Below are 18,446 nucleotides of genomic sequence, written 5' to 3' on the forward strand. Positions count from 1 at the left end.
AAAATCGTGAAAAGCACCGGTCGAAAAGCATGCGCCTCGTCGCCGAAGTCAATGCGCACAATGAGCCGCAAAAGCGACTCGTGAAATGTGAAAGTAGTCTTCACAATATTTTTTTGACATAAACCGAAAAATGTTATATATGAGTCAAAAATTGAGATCAAAAAAATTAATAAAAACAATCAAATGATTAGGTGCAAGAAAAAAGACTAACAAACTTTATTGGTCATCGATACGGGTCATCGATTTTTGACTCTTGTACGAATTAAAACGAATCGACTTCATCTGCCTTTTGGTTACGGGAGGCGCGATGGTGAGCGGTCTATATTTATATCCATTGACATCGTTTCAGTTTTTGATTGTATCACAGTTTATAAACGGCGAATTGTTTATATCATCTTTTTCATTTAAAAAGAAAATCAATTTCAAGGTCTTGATCATCGCTGAATCTGTCAGTTGAAGATAATACTGATCTTCATTGAGTACTGGCACAGGAACAAAGTTATTATGACATACGTGAAATAGTACCCACAACTTGCCACTATCTGGGGCAAATCAAGTTCTTGTCGTAAAACTAAACCCACAACTTGCCATAATCTGGGGCAAAGCTTCATGTTTGGAAGTAAGCTGATGAAGCAGTTACTTATGCTGCTGCGTGTGCAGACGTACCATTGTTGGTAACTTGTGTATGGTACCAGTATAATTTATCAACATACTTGGTATATACAGAAATCATGTATAACGTTATATAGTCTATAACCCTTTGTTCTGAATAAAGTGGTAACAGGACACTGAGACATGGATAATATTATTAAATAGTGGTGTTTCTTGGTCGAGTGTTGTTTATTACTGTATCATTGTTTTTTATTATTTGGGCTTGTCATTGCATATTTTATTCCCAACCCCCACCTGACTACGTCGTCCGAGAACTTCGTCTTGATTGCTCAAACGCCAGTGATTGCCCACAATCAGTACGGCACATTATACAATTCGGGTGACATTGTCCCATTTCAGGGAAACCCATTTTACAGATGATCAAACACCCCTCCTTTGGGAGACGTCTGGACATTGTTGTCCCTCAATATTGGTAATAATACAGTATAATGAAGTTGCGCTGAATACTATAAAAAAGCGCAATCTAGTAACGTCATCATTGTATTCCTTGGGAAAAGACGATCGATTTACTGAAGGAAAAAAAATTTTACAGTAGCATTCGAGAGTTTTTAGCAAAAAACGGCAATTTTGGTCATGTGACGGCCGCGATTAACTTATATTATTATTAGAGAACCATGGTGTGATATGACGCATCTGACGTGGTCCCAGACGCCACTTGTTTGTGAGACACATAGTGTTTGTTTTATAGAGCCAAATGGAGGGAAATTTTTGGAATTTGTATAGTGTGCTGTACTGACAATAACGAACGCCAGCGATCCCTGTCATAATTGGCATAGCTACGGCGAGACAACAAGAGAAAAAGCTTGCCAGACTTCGGGTAATCGTCTTAAATTTTGGATGGTTATCCGTATATTTCGGAGGGCCTTATTACGTCACTGTGAAGCACAGTGATGTAATATTTGATGGCGTAGTCAGGTTGCAGGTGGGGGTTTGGAATGACACATACAAACGAAACTACACAAGAATCCTATTTCGTCGGTGCCATTCGTATTAAAAACGCACAAATTATTAATGCTGTAATGGTTTGCTACCAGTAATGGACTGACTCATGGTTGTATTCAAAATTGACTGCAGGTAACATTCCTCTTGGACATTGTTGAACGAAATTCAAATCCCTAAATATCCAATTTGTGTATTAGTATTATCTTTAAAATGCTTCATTTTCAAGTCATCATTTTTTTAGTGGTTTGCTGTTCCGTGGGAGGTCCTCATTTTCATAATATTGAAAGGGGCTATCACAAAGTTCACTGGATGAATTTAATATTATACTCGCCACCAAGTCATATCCCAAATTTTGTCTATAGATGCGGTCTATGCTGAGTATGAAATATTTTACTACAAATTAATAGCGTATATTCTTTTTGGTAGGTTTCCAGGTTCAAGAAGACGAGGAAGTTACGTGGCCATGTGAGCCACGGCCATGGTAGAGTTGGTAAGTGAATGAAAAGATTCTGAAATTGTTCAAAACTTCAAATATAACATTGCATCTTGATTACAGGAAAACATCGCAAGCATCCTGGTGGTAGAGGAAACGCTGGTGGACAACATCACCACAGAATCAATTATGATAAATTGTAATATCAGAATTTAGTTTTTTACTTTCACTGAATGTTTGTGGACGTTAATTTATTTGTTACATTTTGTGTTGATAAACTAACGTTTGTGTGCCAAAACAAAGAATGTACAGCACTGGGGTCTAGTGTATTTTCGTACTTCTAGTTGTTTTGAAAATTGTTTCCATATGTCAATCCTAACCTCAACCTGACTGTCATCCAAAAATTAGTCACGATGATTTTATAAGGCCCTTCAAACTATACGAACTGTCATCCAAGAAGCGCACTTTTAACTGAAATCAAACAAGCTATTTTATGCGTCACAACAATCCCAATGTGAGAGAGATCTGCCGTTAGTAAGTTCTTCATCGTCGGCGCAGATGCCATTACAGGCGATCAGAGGTATACCTTGGCAAGCTCTATGACACGGTTGTGACATAATTTTTGGGTGACGCAGTCAGGTGGGGGTTATGATTGACTTGTGAAAAAATCGTTATGAGTGCTTGAGGTACGAGACACCAACACTGGATGATTGTCTTATTTGGCAAGAGTTTTTTGTGTACCGTGTTACTTTGTAGATATTAAATATAATTATTACTTTAATATAAGGATTTATTACTGTTTTATAGCCATCCTGGTTACTTCGGTAAGGTTGGAATGCGAGTTTACAATATGAACCGTAACAAGCAGTATTGCCCAACTGTGAACCTCGACAGATTGTGGTCACTTGTCAGCGAACAAACTAGGCTGAACTACAAGGATAAGAAAGATGTTGCTCCAGTTATAGACGTCGTCCGAGCGGTTAGTTATATATATTCTATATTTTTTATTACTGTGACAAAGATCTGTTAATAATTACCGGTATGCTTTGAACTGAAAGGAATCTTGAGGTAAATGAACTTCCTACCAATTTGTTTGAGTAACATTTTTTGCCATAAGAAACAAAAGTGGTAATTTTCAATATGCTTAAATGGGCAAACTACGGCCTGCGGGCCAATTCCGGCTCGTTGGGTAATTTAATGTGGTCCGCCTGAGGCTGCCACAATCAACTAAAACCAAATTTTGATGTTTTAGCTAAAAATGTCTCGAGGAATTTATTGAGACTGCGATTTAATTTAGTTTCGTCACAAGGCTTTTTCGCTTTTGTAACACCAATTTTTTTTTGTTCATAAAATTTAACTTTTATGTCATACTTACATGGCCCGCCATTCTAGATGGGCAAACTGCTCTTATGCATTCTAAAATAATAATCAAACATATATCTAAATAACAATTGCTGTCGCTACTTCTGCTTATTGCTTTGCGACATTATCTTTCTTTATTATTTTTTTATTTTTTAAAAAACGTGGAAAATTGGAGACTTTGTCATGCGAGATCATACACTCAAACACCCTTCTGGTGTTTCGCAGTCTTTTCCTGTTCTCCTTTATTTCATTACTTCTCTTTTTGAATCTATGATCAAAGGCAAGAAAAGCATTACCGTAAATCAATATTTTCTCAGGACTTGTTATCCCGCTAATGTTCTGACTTAACTGATACTTGTTAAATGCTCGAGATGCGTGGTTCGGGTGGTATCTCACTCGGTCGTGCGCCTGGTGACCACCAAATTGTTGGTTTCGAGCCATTCGACTACAGGTTCACTGTATTCCAATATCTGTACACTGTACTATTCGATTGCTTCATATGTCGCTGATTTTAATAGACCATATTTTTTTGTGCACAGGGATACTTCAAAGTTTTAGGCAAAGGGGTTCTTCCCAAACAACCAGTTATTGTGAAAGCAAGATTTTTTAGCAGGCGTGCTGAAGAAAAAATAAAGAAAGTTGGTGGAACATGCGTTCTTGTTGCTTAACTTTGACAATAAACAGCAAAACCAAAAGTTCTTGGAATGGTGTTATATTTGCTTTCATGTGTGTCGATTTGTGGGCACAGCATTCTAATATTTTATATCCCGGGTATCGTGACAGTGACAAAAAAGTGAATTTGAATTCTAGCATGTGTCAAGTCATTTTCCTTCACTGAACTGGTTTCGCCTCTGTGTGATGGCCGATTTTGCGATAAGATATATCGTGATGGTGTTGGGTTGTTAACCAAATGCGAGTGTTAGTTTTGAGTAACAGTCCGATAAGCCTTAATCGCTTATAACGTTTTCCATAGTGCTGTGCAGAATCAGGTTGCCGGATTTTGAAAAAATTGAATCATTTTGTATATGTTTTCCAATTTCGGCTGACGATATAAACTTTCAGTCTATCCGTCTTACTCTTTGCCGTCACCACACGTTTTTTATTTCAGAAAGGCTTTGCTACGCTTGAGTGGCGAAGGATTCGTCATGGTTTTGGCAGTGGCGGCGCGTCAATAGGGCCAATCGGGCAATGCCCCGGTTGTTTTTTCGGTATAATAAAAAATATTCGAAAAATACCTCAATATCGGTTGCACAGACTGTCTACACTAGCCATAGTCTCCCGACATGGTTCATTTTTCGCTCGCAAAGCCTTCGCCGAACGTCGACGGGGCGACGCCGATTTTGCCCCGGTTGCTCATTGTATATCGTATTCTCTCTTTTATCTTCCACTCGCCGCGTTTGTTTTCTGTTTATTTTACTAAATCATCGGGGGCTAGCCCCGAAATTATGACGACACAATGCCGACGTTTCTTACAACAACGTGTTGACTTATTCACGCATTCCTTCTCGTTCGTTGGTTGCTTGAAGAGTTGATAGTTTCCTCGCCTTCGTCTTTGTCGCTTGTTTCGCTATTTGAATCAGTTAGAGACCTTTAGTCCATTTGCTTTCGATTTTCCACATTCCTCTTGAGCTCCTCACTTCTTTCCGGCTTCGCATTTCTTAGCCTTAGACCTCCTAATGAATAAGGTTGATGCACTACTTCGCACTCCGTTTTCGCAGCTGCCGCTGGAACAAAAATTAGAGGTACAACGTCTTGGGCCTTATCAACCAAAAAATTGTTCACTGGAACAATCCCATGACGGAGGAAAGCGTCGGCGTACATTCTGCGCAGAAACTTGGTATAAAAAACACGAATGGTTGTGTTACAGCGAGGACAAAAATGCACTTTTTTGTTTTTATTGCCTACTTTTTGCTACCGCCCGTGACTCACGTTGGTGTAAATTTGGTTTTAGAGATCTTGAACATCTTTCCGAGCGTGCCAGGGATCATCAATCTTCTATGGAGCATCTGGACAATGCAGTAAAATACCGAACATTCGGAAATGTTAATATTGCAGCACAGTTGGATGAAGGACGCGCGGTTTCTATTCGTCGGCACAACCAAAACGTCGAGAAAAACCGCCATGTTCTCGGTCGATTGATAGATGTTTTGAAGTTCATTGGTTGTCACGAGCTGTCCCTCCATGGGCACGATGAACGGGCTGGCTCTTCTAATAGAGGGGTATTTTTGGATATGGTGGAATACACCGCATCCCTAGATACAGTATTGAGAGATCATCTTGATGCCGCAACTGTTTCGAAAGGGACATCTAAGGCTATCCAAAATGATTTGCTCGACTCAATGTATACAATTTATTTACAACATTTGGCTCTGGAAATTGAGAATTGCCAGTTCCTTTCGATTCAGTCTGACGAGACAACTGACATCACGTGCGTTTCCCAACTGGCTGTGATTTTTCGGTTTGTGAAAGATTGTAAACCTACCGAGAGATTTCACAGCTTTGTACCAATCGTTGATCGCACGGCTTGTGGGATATCGGCTGTACTGAAAGAAGTATTACAGCCTTACAACGCGAAGTCAAAATTGATAGCTCAAACTTATGACGGCGCGGCAGTCATGAGTGGGTCGAAACATGGTGTTCAAGTTTATATAAAAGAAGATTTTCCTCATGCGCATTTTTTACATTGTTATGCACACCAATTTAACCTCGTTATTAACAATATGTGTCTTGATACCCCTCTCGTCCGCATATTTTTTGCAAATGTTTCGGGGTTTTCTTCATTTTTTTCCGTTTCGCCGAAGCGCTCTGACCTCCTTCGCCAGATATGTAGCCACCGTCTCCCAGCTTGTGCACCAACACGTTGGAACTTCCAATCACGCGTGGTGCAGGGCGTGTCCGAAATTAGGTCTGAGTTCATTGAGTGTTTCAATGGCATTCAGAGCTCTCCGGTTTGGGACGAACGCTCTGTGAGGGAGGCGGCAGGTCTAAAGCGTCTGCTAGAAGATGGTGAGTTTTCATTTTTTCTCCACAATATTCTATCACGTGGATGTATTATACGGCGCGTTGCAGTCAAGGCTAATGGATGGAGCGTCTGTGCAGTCGTGTATTTCAGACTTCTGCGATGCTGTATCTCGTATCCGGGAAACAATAAAATACGACGACACGTGGAGTGCTTCTTTACGCCGCGGGCAAACAACGCAGCGTTTGATTTTGTCTGCAAAGGAATGCTGTGACATTCTGGTGAATCAAATAGGCGATCGTCTGCGCACTGAACACCTTGCCGCGTTCTCTTTGATGAACCCCAAAAATTTTTCAAAATTTGCACGTCAATTTCCCATCCATTTGTTGGCTACTGTCTCCAAATTTTACCCCATGATAAACGTGGGTAAATTGGAAAATGAATTGCGATGTATATACACCAATCAAACTTTTTTGAACATCACATCAACTTGCGCGCTCTATGGGTTCCTCATAGATAACACTCTAGTAACTACCTTTGCGTCGTCTGCAAAATTTCTGGACATCATTTTGACGACGCCTATTTCTTCCGCCGACGCAGAGCGAACATTCAGCACGCTGAAGCGTATTAAAACGTATCTCAGAAACACAATGAAGCAAGATAGATTAAATTCCTTGGCTGTTTTATCCATTCACAGAGACGTTATTTCTGGGATGCATGACTTTAATCAGCGCGTTATTGAGCATTTTGCTTCCAAGAAACCGCGGCGTGTTGCATATATGTTCACGCAGTAGAAGTCTAGCAGCATATATATCTATGAGTGAGCGACGCATGTCCTTATCTTTGCATTAACTTTCCTTTCTTCATAGTAACGTTTTAAACCTTATTTTAGGTTTTGTCTGCTTTCCCGAAGTTTCTGTTAATGCCATTGTATTTATCTGGGTAAATATTGCCTTTCCTTTTGAATGAGGTTTCAAAATAAACTATGTCTATATTTATTAATCCCTTGACTTGGACCGGTTTTAAAGACACTTTCTTATCGTTAAAAATTGTCGCTTTTGCCGATTGGTTGTTACCGATGGAATGGTTTTTATATTTATAAAATGATGGGAGAACTTACAGCGCTCATCCTGTCCTCGTAGATGGGGGTGACTTGGTCCCGCAGTAGCTTGCCCCGGTTGTCAAAATGACCACGCGCCGCCACTGGGTTTTGCTATATCTTGAAGCAAAGGAACAAGCTTTGTGTGTTTTGGTATAATTTGTGAAGGATTATATTATCATGAACAACTAAAAAGTCCGTTGAGTTAGGAATTTATCACTTGTTGCTTTTGAATTCATTTTGGAATACAAATATGTGAGTATTAAATGAATGATTGTTTTGAGAATCCTCTTTGAATTCAGCACTTTCTGACTTTTCAGCTTTTGCACTTACTGACTTCTGGACTTGTAGTTACAGAGTTACTTGTAAGTTCGTACCGGTAGTCATTATGGATTTATGTTGGGGTAATGAGTATTAAATGCCATGCCTAATTTGACTTAGTAGTGTGGACTATGCACTACGGTACCTGACTATAGTTCATTTTGGATATCCCAAATTGATCAATCAACAGCAAATCCACAATGTACAGACAGACAGATGTAGGCCATAATTTGCTCTATTCAATTTGACATATTTCATGATTTACCTGAAAATGCTGAAATGTGGTCTATATCATGTAGGTACAGAAATACCGGACCCTTGTAATCAGTTCTTGTAGCATAGATAATATCATATTACAGTATTATCAGAGCAATGCCAATATGTTGGTTTCAGTGGTGGGATTCAATTTTTTTGTCAGCCGGTTCCATCACAAAAGTCATGTTTTTCAGCCGGTTCTGTTACAAAAAGTCATTGAGAGTAACCAGTAATGCTAACCGGTTCGCTGATCTCATAAAATTCCGTGAGACGATTCTATAGAACCGACTGAATCCCACCAATGACATTAAACAACAGTTGTTTAATGTCATTGATCCCACCACTGGTTGGTTTCCATACTGTGAATGATTTCCAATCACAGACTGGATTATAGTCTGATATCGTTTTAAGAATAGGCTGTTTCATATATTATTGTATTACTATTTGTTACTCTCCAGAATACTTCTTACCGTCCATGCAACTAAATATGGCAGGTTAACATGATTTAATCGTAATAGAAAAAATATTACTTTCATCCGCACTGCATTTATTGACAATCAAACCCAGGATTGCTTTATATCAAGCCATAGAAGCTTGTGTTTCGTTTTCGATATCCTATTTTCACCTGATTTTCCTTGTTAAACAGAGTTTAAACTTAATATGCAGAATGGTATAATTCACTAGGGAATTTGCTGAGGTTTGGAAATCTTTACTCGAAAAGGAGCAGGATTTTTCGGAATATTTTTCCAAAGAAACCGGATTCGGGCGGATTCTGTTTTTAGCCTATCCGAACACCACTAATCGTGCAGCTAAGGGCCGTTTCATTGCAACAGGAAAAATGTAGGAAGCGGGAAGGCAACGAAGAAGTGGTTTGTGATCACGTTGAGCACAGGTGTTCAAAATAAAGATATGATTGTGCTCGCGATCGCACCTCTGATTACCCAACGTGAGTACGAATCCCATGCAGGGTTAATAATGTGCGAGAGGACTCGCAGGGTGGTTCGCGTATCCGCTGGTCGGTTACGGTTAATATTGCGTTCAGTAAGGAACTCCCATTGTACTAGATTTATTTTATGGATAAAATTTAATAGAAAGATAGGAAATTAGCACCCCGACTACTAGTTGAACCAGCTTAGAAACAGAAGTTCGGTGAATCATGTGAAAACCGTTATACAATAGAATGGCTTTTGTCGGAGTTGGAGTCTATCCGTCCGTTTCTTTGACGTGCCAATCATTCAAGTTTTTTTTTCGGAATATGTATATACATTGGAGTTAAGCCATGTCAGTTCTATTCTTCACAGTAGCGCTTATAAAATTCTGATCTGTGACGAAGAATATAATCTTTTAACGTAATGATCGGCAAATATTCGAGATTTAACCACGCATTTCAAACAGGTCCAATCATCTTTACTGTCACCGAGATGTCTTGATGGAGGTGAAGAATAAGGAAACTTTCCAAATTGAGTTTCAATGATCTGGCATGACAAGTCAACGTTGGTTATTGGACTTGACCATCATTCGTATTTATTTCCGTCAATTCTTTCATTTCTGACATTTCGTGCTTCTTTTCCTGATCCGTGGATTTCTGCGCACCCTTCTCGTGAGATTTCTTGTCCCGCTCTTCAAAATTCATACTTATCTGGTGACATGAAAAGTAACAGAAGATTAATCATAAAATGAAATGTTGTTTTATTGTAATTATTATTATAAACACTCCAACTGCTAGTCCTAACGCAATGGCTTTGAGATCGACTGGAAGGCGCGATGATACAATAAGCAGAACACAAAGGGCGTGAAGAAAAAATTTAAGAACTCACAATTGAACACAAAATAAGTTCCAAAATAGTATTTACGCAGCAATTTAAGTTTAGAACAAATAAAGCAAGTTACCTTTATTAGTCCTGACAAAATGGCTCCAAGAAATAATATACCGGCGCTTATGAACAGTGCTGTACTCGGCTTGCCTGTGGCATCAACAGCCAATCCTAAAAATTGAGAATACTGTTTTGTTCCGCGTGCTTGCATAGTCACATTTTTTCTGTAATTTTCCTATACAAGTTGTCTAATGATGATTGATTTTACGCCTGTAAATTACTATAGCCTGGAAACAGTGGTGGGATTCAGTCGGTTCTATAGAACCGTCTCACGGAATTTTATGAGATCAGCGAACCGGTTAGCATTACTGGTTACTGTCAATGTTCTGTTTGTAACAGAACCGACTGAATAAATAAGACCCATCACAATTTAGAACAGTGATACCGTCACCGCTCGCGTAACGTTATATGTATATCTATTGATATATATATATATATATATATATATACGAGACATTTTCAGATCAATTCAATAATTTATTACACTGTTATAAATTAAAAACGTAATTCACGTAATACTTTTTAATAAACCCAATATATGTTTAGTGTCGACTCATGAATGCAATCAATATTCTCTCACCAACTGCAGGTGGAGTTAGAAGTGTGCCGAACCCGTTCAACAATGTAGAAATTCCAAGTGCTGGAGCATATAATTTTAGACCAACAATATCTGCAAGAATAACTACGGACATTCCAGAGAATCCACCCTGCCATTGATAACAATGTTAACCATATGAGTTGAACACGTCCTCGGAAAGAATGAAAAATTGCACAATGGCAATAAAATTAGAATATAACTATATGACAGAGGATCGATGAACTAACTCTGTCGCAGGGTGCTTCACGTAACCGCTTAGCCATTAAGCAACCTGAAGCAAGAACGGAGCAACTATTCCCATACCCGATACGGACTAGTAACCGGAGGCAGTGATTTGCCATAATATGTTTGAGCCGACTTTCATCTACCCCGGCATAAATATGAAAATATTATCCTATAAGCAAAATACATCCTATTTTCACTCAATATCTTTCATTCAAATAAGTGGAATTTCAAATTTGTATAATCAATTTATTTAGGCATAAGCCGCATAACTTCCAAACCTCGAAAATTTTCTGGATAGTGTGATTCATCGCATACCTGGAACAATCCTGTTAGAGCTGTAATAGTTGCCAAACTTGCAAAAGTTTTCATAAATGGCAATATGGTTGCAAAGACAGACATTATGAACAAAACTCCAGAAAACAGCCAAATTCTGTTAATCCTAAAATTTAAAGTAGCTTTTATTGATATAGTTATTGCGAATCATATTCAAGCCATAAAAATCTTTTGAAAGTCGTTCTGAATATCCTGACTCAAATATTGCACGGAATTTATCACCAGATCAATGAGCAAAACGATTACCCGTTAAAAATATTTTTAAGTTAGAGCTCATTTCTTGATATATAAACGTGAATATAAAATTAGATTACAATTTTGATGATTGATAAAAGAAGGCAATAGGACGGAAAACGTATAAATATTTAAGATTACACAAATAACAATACCATAGATTCATAAACACGCAGCAAATTTACTAATATTTCAGTGTTTGAAACTTTTGTAGGAATACTTGAATGAGGGGCGGTCTGTGCGTTAAAATAGCGTACATACTTCTCTAAATCTCCCAGAAATCCGAACATCAGTCTGGAACCGATCTCAATGAACGCACCAATAGACATCAATAAGGAAGCTTCAATTTTCGGTAAACCTACCTAGAAATTTAAACGAGCGTAACATTCAGCAGGGACATGGCATTTTATTTCTCCACCCACATTGTTTGAAAATGTGCAAAACCTCACGTTGCAATTAAATGTTAAATGTTGCAAAGTTAAAATGACCTTCGAATAAATGGTTCTTTGAGTAAGATCAGTCAAGCGAAGACTATACTTAGCCGATTCCACTGTTCTTCCATGCCTTCATAAGCCAAATCATGAAAAAATATGTATATAATTATTTCGAATAGCATTACATTGTAGATATATATTTGAGAAACAGTTACCGAACAAAATCATTGAAAAAGTTATTTCTTACCTCTATAACAGCATACGGTACGATATACAATTGATTGCATAGAAATCCAGCTAAAAATACAACTTGCGATACGCAATATATAATATATGATCGGTTTCGCAAAAGTGGAGAATTTATGAATTTAGCCCAACATGTGTCTTCGTTTTTCTTATTTTTGTCAGGTTTTTCTTCGTTTACCTATATGTATATAATTAAATATGGTATAGGTTACACTGAAGTAATAGATATATATGTTCAATTACTCCCCTGCAAATAATGCAGTATTGACTTATTAAAACAACAATTCGGGACCACTGTTGGAGACGAATTCGGGTGCCAGTTCAAAACACAAACCAAAATCACATATTGATGTGTCGTAATAGTAAAGCACGAGAGGAGTAGCATCCCTATAGATTGCAGACAGACAGATGTTATGTCTATGAAGGTGGAGGACATTCGGAATTTCTTCAGCTTTAATTAACTGATCTTCAGACAAGCATGGATTTGAAGCAGTGACGGGATTAAAACTTTTAAGAACGGGTTCTATTTTATATCGAACTCACTAACAACAGGTTTCCTAATTTTAGAAAATGCACGTATGTCGTCACTGCGTAAGCTGCATCAATATCACAAGCTCCACGTTAATCTAATATAAATTTCGGAACGCCAAATATAACGTTGATCTATAGCTGCGGTGCACGTTACCCCATTTGCTGCGACCTCTAACGTTTGAACCAGAGAACGAGGGTTCGCTGATTATCAGGCATTCAAAGAACGAGTAGGAAATACAATGTGTGCAATAAAGTATAGGGGAAAACCAGTGCACCCCTTAGATTTAGCGTCGGGACCAAGGCGGCGGCCGCACAGTTCGCAGTGATCTAAGGCCTGAACCGAGGTCTTGTGTAACCATAATTATGTGATTATATTTATGCGCCAATATTATATTGTCGCGACCAGAACATACCTCTGCTTCCTTGTCTTCCACTTTGTCAATCAACTGTGATAATTCAATTTCATCTTCTTCATATTTTTTCGGTATTTCATTGTCATCGTCAGATGTCCTTTGTTTATCATTCTCTGGTGCTGATTTTTCAAATTCTGTATTTTTTTGGATTTCATCAACAGCGTCAGTACGTTCCAACAGTGTTTGAACTTCCTCTTTATCAGCTACCTCAGCCCCCGGGGCTTTAGGTGGCGGCCTCATCAGGGCTCCGGCAACACAAATGTTTAAAAACACCGCACTAAATGCCAAAAAATAACCTCTTATAGTGTAAGCGTCAGTTATGACTTGGTTGAGAGGACAAACAGCCAGTGTTCCTACGGAAGCCCCTATAAAACACGAATGAAAACGTTAGGTGAAAACAAGGCACATTTTAATTCTTAAACTTTTAAAAAGCCTCCACACTGCCTACTGCACACACGATCAATCAAAAAATTGAGACAAGTGCTCACGGTGCACTTCAACCAGCTGTTTGTCGATAACAGGTTAGAAATATTGTCTGAACTAGATGGCTTTGAATAAAATATAGTAGCTGATTAAAATTTATTTCATTACATGAATTATTTGCTTTTGTTACTAAGAACAACAAAACTTACAAACCAAGAAATTTTAGCAAATTATTGAACATAACCAATGGTAATCATGCAGAAACGATGCCTCGCGGCTCGCGCGCATTCGTGGCGCCTTCAGTCTTACGAAACTCAATGAAATATATGATGTAACACACTCGTTTTATGAAATTATTTTGATTAGGTCTGATATGACGGCTGATATAATGCCTGTACATCGGGCAAAACTTTTTTCTATAAAGCGGAACTACCGTAGCCTTTCGTTAAATAGCTCACGCAATGAGTATTACAAGAATATATTACGCATGGATATTTTGCATTATACATGTTACACAATGCATCTAATTACAAGTTATGTTCGCCAATATATAATCTAAGGCCGGTCTTCAGAAAAACGTACCGTGAACCCAAGATATTTGATAGTGAATTTATGTGCAAACAACATTTAAATTAGAACGGTCAATTAGAATCAAGTAGGATTGTGCGAATTTTAGTAACTATTATTCTGCGTTGTCAAGCACATTGCTCACAGTTAGACAGTTTCATTTGAGGTGGGGATGGTATATGGAAATGCTAAACTTAAAAAAATGTTCAGCCATCAATTTTTTCGAATTTGACATTTTGGGCGGTCTTGGATATGGTTGGATAAGACTATAGGTGTTACAACTCCTCGGTTTGAAGCTATACGACATTCGGCTTCTTATTGGTATTGTTGAATGATATTTAGCACGGTACTTACCAACGCTGGCGATATTGATTGCTAACGATCTCCTTTTTGTAAAGTAATGGCCGATGATAACCGGTGTAGGCACAAAAGCAATTCCCATTCCAATACCTTGAATAACCGTAAACCAACAATGTGAATAAAAACTAGAGGTTAAATCGGGACTACAGCTCAAACTACAGTATCTGGTTTGCACACATCCTGCTGCATTCGCGTGTTGTGTTGAACAAAATCTGACAACTTTATAAATGATGTCATCAAAATGTGTCATATGCGCTTCAGGAAATATCAGTATAAAAAATCGACGATAAATATATCAGCAATTTTTTATATTAAAAATATTAGTATAGGTTGAATTTGACAATGGCTATCGGCCAAAAATATAATGCACATACAAATATATATAGCGTCATTGAAATCTGACCATACGAACCTGTCAAAATCCCAGCAGTAAGATCAAGAACTAGTAAGGTAGGGGCAAATGAAGCAAGCAATGACCCTAAAGCTGCTATGGAGCCACCCAGAATAACAGTCCACCTGTGGCCAAGTTTGGAAATCAGGGGTGCTGCCAGAACTCCTGGATTGTAAAAAAATAAATGATGTCAGATAGTTCTCGGAATTGGAAACACGGAAAATTGTTTCTGAGGAATCTTCTAATGACTGATTCCAATAGAATAATAGGTTTCTTTAAAAGGAAGTATACCTGCGAAGGAGAAGCCACCAGTTGCGATTGAGGAAACCCACGCAACATCAGAGAAATCAGCCTGAAACTCCTCAACGATGTAAACAAATAACACGCTCTGGCATCTAAAACAAATATATACCTTCAGATTTATACTATTAAATCCGCATCATTCATATCGGTCGCCTTATTATAGACAGCTAGGGTGCATAGAATTCGCATAGTCTACCACAGGGGTGCTCAACTGGCGGACCGCGGTCCGAATCCGGACCTTTCGATCATTCAATATGGACCGTCTGCTTATTTATTATGGCAGCATGAGCCTCGTTTTATAGTTTTAGATATCATTTACATACACAACTACACAGTTTGTCGTACTGGTATCGATGTGCGACATTTGTATCCATATTTGTGAATTATTTATTGCTGTTGTATTTAATTTAATATTGGATTTGAATTTTCGTTTATTAAATGAAATGAATTTTCTGTAATGTCCGGACCCCAGTAAGTTTGAAGTATTCTAAATGGACCTTTGGTAAAAATAGTTGAGTAGCCCTGGTCTATCATACCAGCTGTACCATCTAAGAAACTGTAGCTATATTAGTTAAGTGTCCTATTTTAGGCGTGTTAATTATCCATCTAGTTTAGTTTCCAAATAAATAAAGCATCTGTTAAAAATCGTGTTATCCTAAACTATTTGACTGAATTCGGTGCATTGAAAACAGCACCGCAAATATGAGATTTCACATCCAATATTATTATAACAAAAATAATCTATAATGGAAAGCGCACGTATAACGCTAGTTTAGTGAATAATAAAATAAATCTCCAAAAAGTGTTACTTTTTTAGATCCGTTAGTCCGTATATCATCATAACGAAATTAAAAATAATTTAGATAAAAATACTAAATATTGTAAATGTGTGTGACTGGGAAACGAACTGTAGTTTACTATCGTGCTGACAGTGCCAACACCAATTACAGTAGAATGAATCGTCAAATTTTAACGATGATGATCATTTTCACATAGCAAACAGGATGTTATTAATTTGCATTCAAAACAAATTTTGCAACGCATATCATGAACGCCCCATTTAATAGTAATAAGCATAGGCTACAGAATATGAAAGCGATTGATAGCCAAACGAGATTTAAAACTCGGGATCCGGCCCGCGACGCTTCACTGAGTTATAGTAACAAAACAGCAGTTTTGACGATTGTATTCTTTCCGTAACAAAATTTATTGTGAGACACGTGTAAACTGAATTATGTTATAATCTAACAAGTATGAAATTCACAATTACTCGTTTAATTAGTCAATAATTTAATTATGATTAGACAAATGGCAACAAAACGCAAAAAATTGAAGCTAAGTGCAAAGGGTTCAATGACGCCGAAAATATTCAAATGGAATTTTATGAGATGCAATGAGGAAATAAATCTATATTCTATTCGAAAGATGTATCACTGCTTGATTTTTAGTATAAAAAGTATCATTCGTTCCGTTTTCAACTTCGTAAAAATATGTCCGGCTCTCCAATGACTTGCAACCATTAATTTTGGCCCGCGAGCGACAGAAGGTTGTCGACCACTGGGTTAGACACTAAATGAAAATCAATGTGTTGCTAGAAAACTTCGCCTACATATATTCGTATTAAAAGATAGTCAAGTTGCTAAATGAACCTTTGTAGTAATAGCAAGAAGTACGTAATATTCAGAGTAATCAATCAAGCATCCAATTAAACACACAAAATACATGTTATGGAGTTTCGCGTAGTAATAGGTAAAGTGCACAAGCAATATACAAACAGCATCAAGTTTACCACAGTCTATGTACATACGCGATTCCTATTTTCTATTTGTGGTTTCAAAACTAAATGTTGGGGTACTCTTCATAGGTTTCTTGGAAGTTTAACATTGTTCGCCAATTAGCTACTCAAAAAATTAACGAGTATTCCAACACTGAACAATGATGAATGCGAATATTGTTTCAAGCCTAATCCATTGATAGCCATGTGGGATTTTTACAAAGAAAAATTGAGGAAAAAACATAAAGAGCGTAACGGCCCGCCGCTTTGTCTACGTGGATAATTACGGAATATGAAGCCATTGACGGATTTGAATTGCCGTCATTCCCAGGAAACGATATTTTGACTTACTGTATTTTTTAAAGGCAGGAATCACTTTGCCGTGTCAACCATGTCGCGAACAATTTATAATATACTGGAAGTTGCGCAAAAACCAATACAATTTATAAATTTCATTTAAAATAAAATTTATGAAAGCAAAAAACAATCAAATTGAACTGAGCTGTTACTTATTGCCGATATATGCCCCATATTTCTATGCAATCATAGAACTAGCCTTGGTCTCGCCTGCAGCTCGGTATCATAATTACGATAAAAATGTCGCGTAATTATCCCTGGTAGACTAATATTGATGTACCAATTCAGTATAACAGTCGAATCAATCAGCCCGGTGGCATCATTGCCGCAGGCGGCTCATGTACATTCCGCGGATGAGGTATGATACTACAATAGTGTACTGACCTTAAAGATCCAAATACAATCAAATACACTATTAATCCAGCAACAACGACGACCCATCCCCAACCTCCATCGAGTTTGGCTTCTGGATCCTGTTTCGTCATGTCGTCAATGATAAGAAATGAGCCCCAATTTTAGACTACCACCGTATGGTATACAATAATGAAACCTGCAATAAACATATATACAGTGTAAGTAACAAATAAAAACGATATAACGAAGAAAAAAAAAACTGAGTTGGGTTGCGCGAGACTAACTTCCTATCTTCTTTTTTGTTGTTGTAAACTGCTTGTCTGAGGAAGTCTGACTCTGGTCGGACGAAACGTTACAGAAATACATTTGTGTTAGTGTGCAGCTGGACTCTTTAATTGAATAGAATAACGAAGAAAATGCAGCGTTTTGACTTCGAGTCGATAGTTTGTATCCCGTGATAGGCATGTGATGTCGGTTTGCAACTGCATAATTTGCAAGAACTGCACTATGCTCACAAGTACGACATGTGTAGCTTTGCCCAAGAAACGAGGCCAGGTGAAAATTACGATATGCCATTATCGGCAATATTCTCATGGTCGCTAATTTCACAAACAACCGAAAAGCTATCGTCTCTCATAAACCATTCCGGGCCTCCCTACTAAACCTTTTCGACGCAACAAGCGTTGGAAAATCGCTCTCAAATGGTAACACCAAGTTGACTTTAAGCTCTGCTGCGTATTGTTACGGCCTCGTCATCCCCGATCACTGGGCACAGGACAGACTGCGTTCGTGCAAGGCCGTCGATTATCGCAGTGTGTCTATGAGCGGCAATGCACAGTGTTTCGGAAAACTGTAACAAAAAAAGAGCAGACCAGACTACCACGGATTGAACGATACCCGATCGAATTTGCCAACACAGGTACTTGGAGTGCGATTTCTAATTAAATTGCCTTTGCCCTAAATACTTTCCATTAACACTACCGCAG

The 18,446-nt window shown here is 38.0% G+C and overlaps 2 protein-coding genes across 2 annotated transcripts; one reads left to right on the plus strand and one right to left on the minus strand.

The window, feature by feature from the left end:
- The first annotated feature begins 236 nt into the window (after window positions 1–236).
- Window positions 237–4,104, plus strand: LOC120342081 (large ribosomal subunit protein uL15-like). The gene is made up of 5 exons (XM_039410754.2): window positions 237–310; window positions 2,041–2,104; window positions 2,171–2,246; window positions 2,855–3,026; window positions 3,949–4,104. Exons 1-5 carry the CDS (start codon window positions 308–310, stop codon window positions 4,075–4,077), a joined length of 444 nt encoding a protein of 147 aa, XP_039266688.1. The 5' UTR covers window positions 237–307; the 3' UTR covers window positions 4,078–4,104.
- A 4,989-nt stretch (window positions 4,105–9,093) lies between these two features.
- On the minus strand, window positions 9,094–17,676 carry LOC120343348 (monocarboxylate transporter 2-like). The gene is made up of 11 exons (XM_039412490.2): window positions 17,491–17,676; window positions 14,964–15,067; window positions 14,694–14,837; window positions 14,276–14,371; window positions 12,932–13,296; window positions 11,989–12,165; window positions 11,569–11,669; window positions 11,056–11,179; window positions 10,498–10,624; window positions 9,934–10,028; window positions 9,094–9,682 (listed from the first exon to the last, which is right to left on the minus strand). The coding sequence occupies exons 1-11, from the start codon at window positions 17,589–17,591 to the stop codon at window positions 9,542–9,544; spliced, it is 1,575 nt and encodes a 524-aa protein (XP_039268424.2). The 5' UTR covers window positions 17,592–17,676; the 3' UTR covers window positions 9,094–9,541.
- Window positions 17,677–18,446: the final 770 nt, after the last annotated feature.

Source organism: Styela clava, chromosome 3 (assembly GCF_964204865.1).
Source record: "Styela clava chromosome 3, kaStyClav1.hap1.2, whole genome shotgun sequence".
In the NCBI taxonomy this organism is placed as follows: Eukaryota; Metazoa; Chordata; class Ascidiacea; order Stolidobranchia; family Styelidae; genus Styela; species Styela clava.

What these genes read in the sequence shown, in the direction of transcription:
- LOC120342081 (XM_039410754.2), top strand. An exon ending in AGAATCAATTATGATAAATT is followed by an intron (nt 2,247 to 2,854) that starts GTAATATCAGAA and finishes ACTGTTTTATAG; the next exon opens with CCATCCTGGTTACTTCGGTA. An exon ending in TTATAGACGTCGTCCGAGCG is followed by an intron (nt 3,027 to 3,948) that starts GTTAGTTATATA and finishes TTTTGTGCACAG; the next exon opens with GGATACTTCAAAGTTTTAGG.
- LOC120343348 (XM_039412490.2), bottom strand. Translation starts at nt 17,591, where the DNA reads ATGACGAAACAGGATCCAGAAGCCAAACTCGATGGAGGTTGGGGATGG. An exon ending in CTCTAACAGGATTGTTCCAG is followed by an intron (nt 10,625 to 11,055) that starts GTATGCGATGAA and finishes TATCAATGGCAG; the next exon opens with GGTGGATTCTCTGGAATGTC. An exon ending in TCTAACTCCACCTGCAGTTG is followed by an intron (nt 10,029 to 10,497) that starts GTGAGAGAATAT and finishes CTCAATTTTTAG; the next exon opens with GATTGGCTGTTGATGCCACA.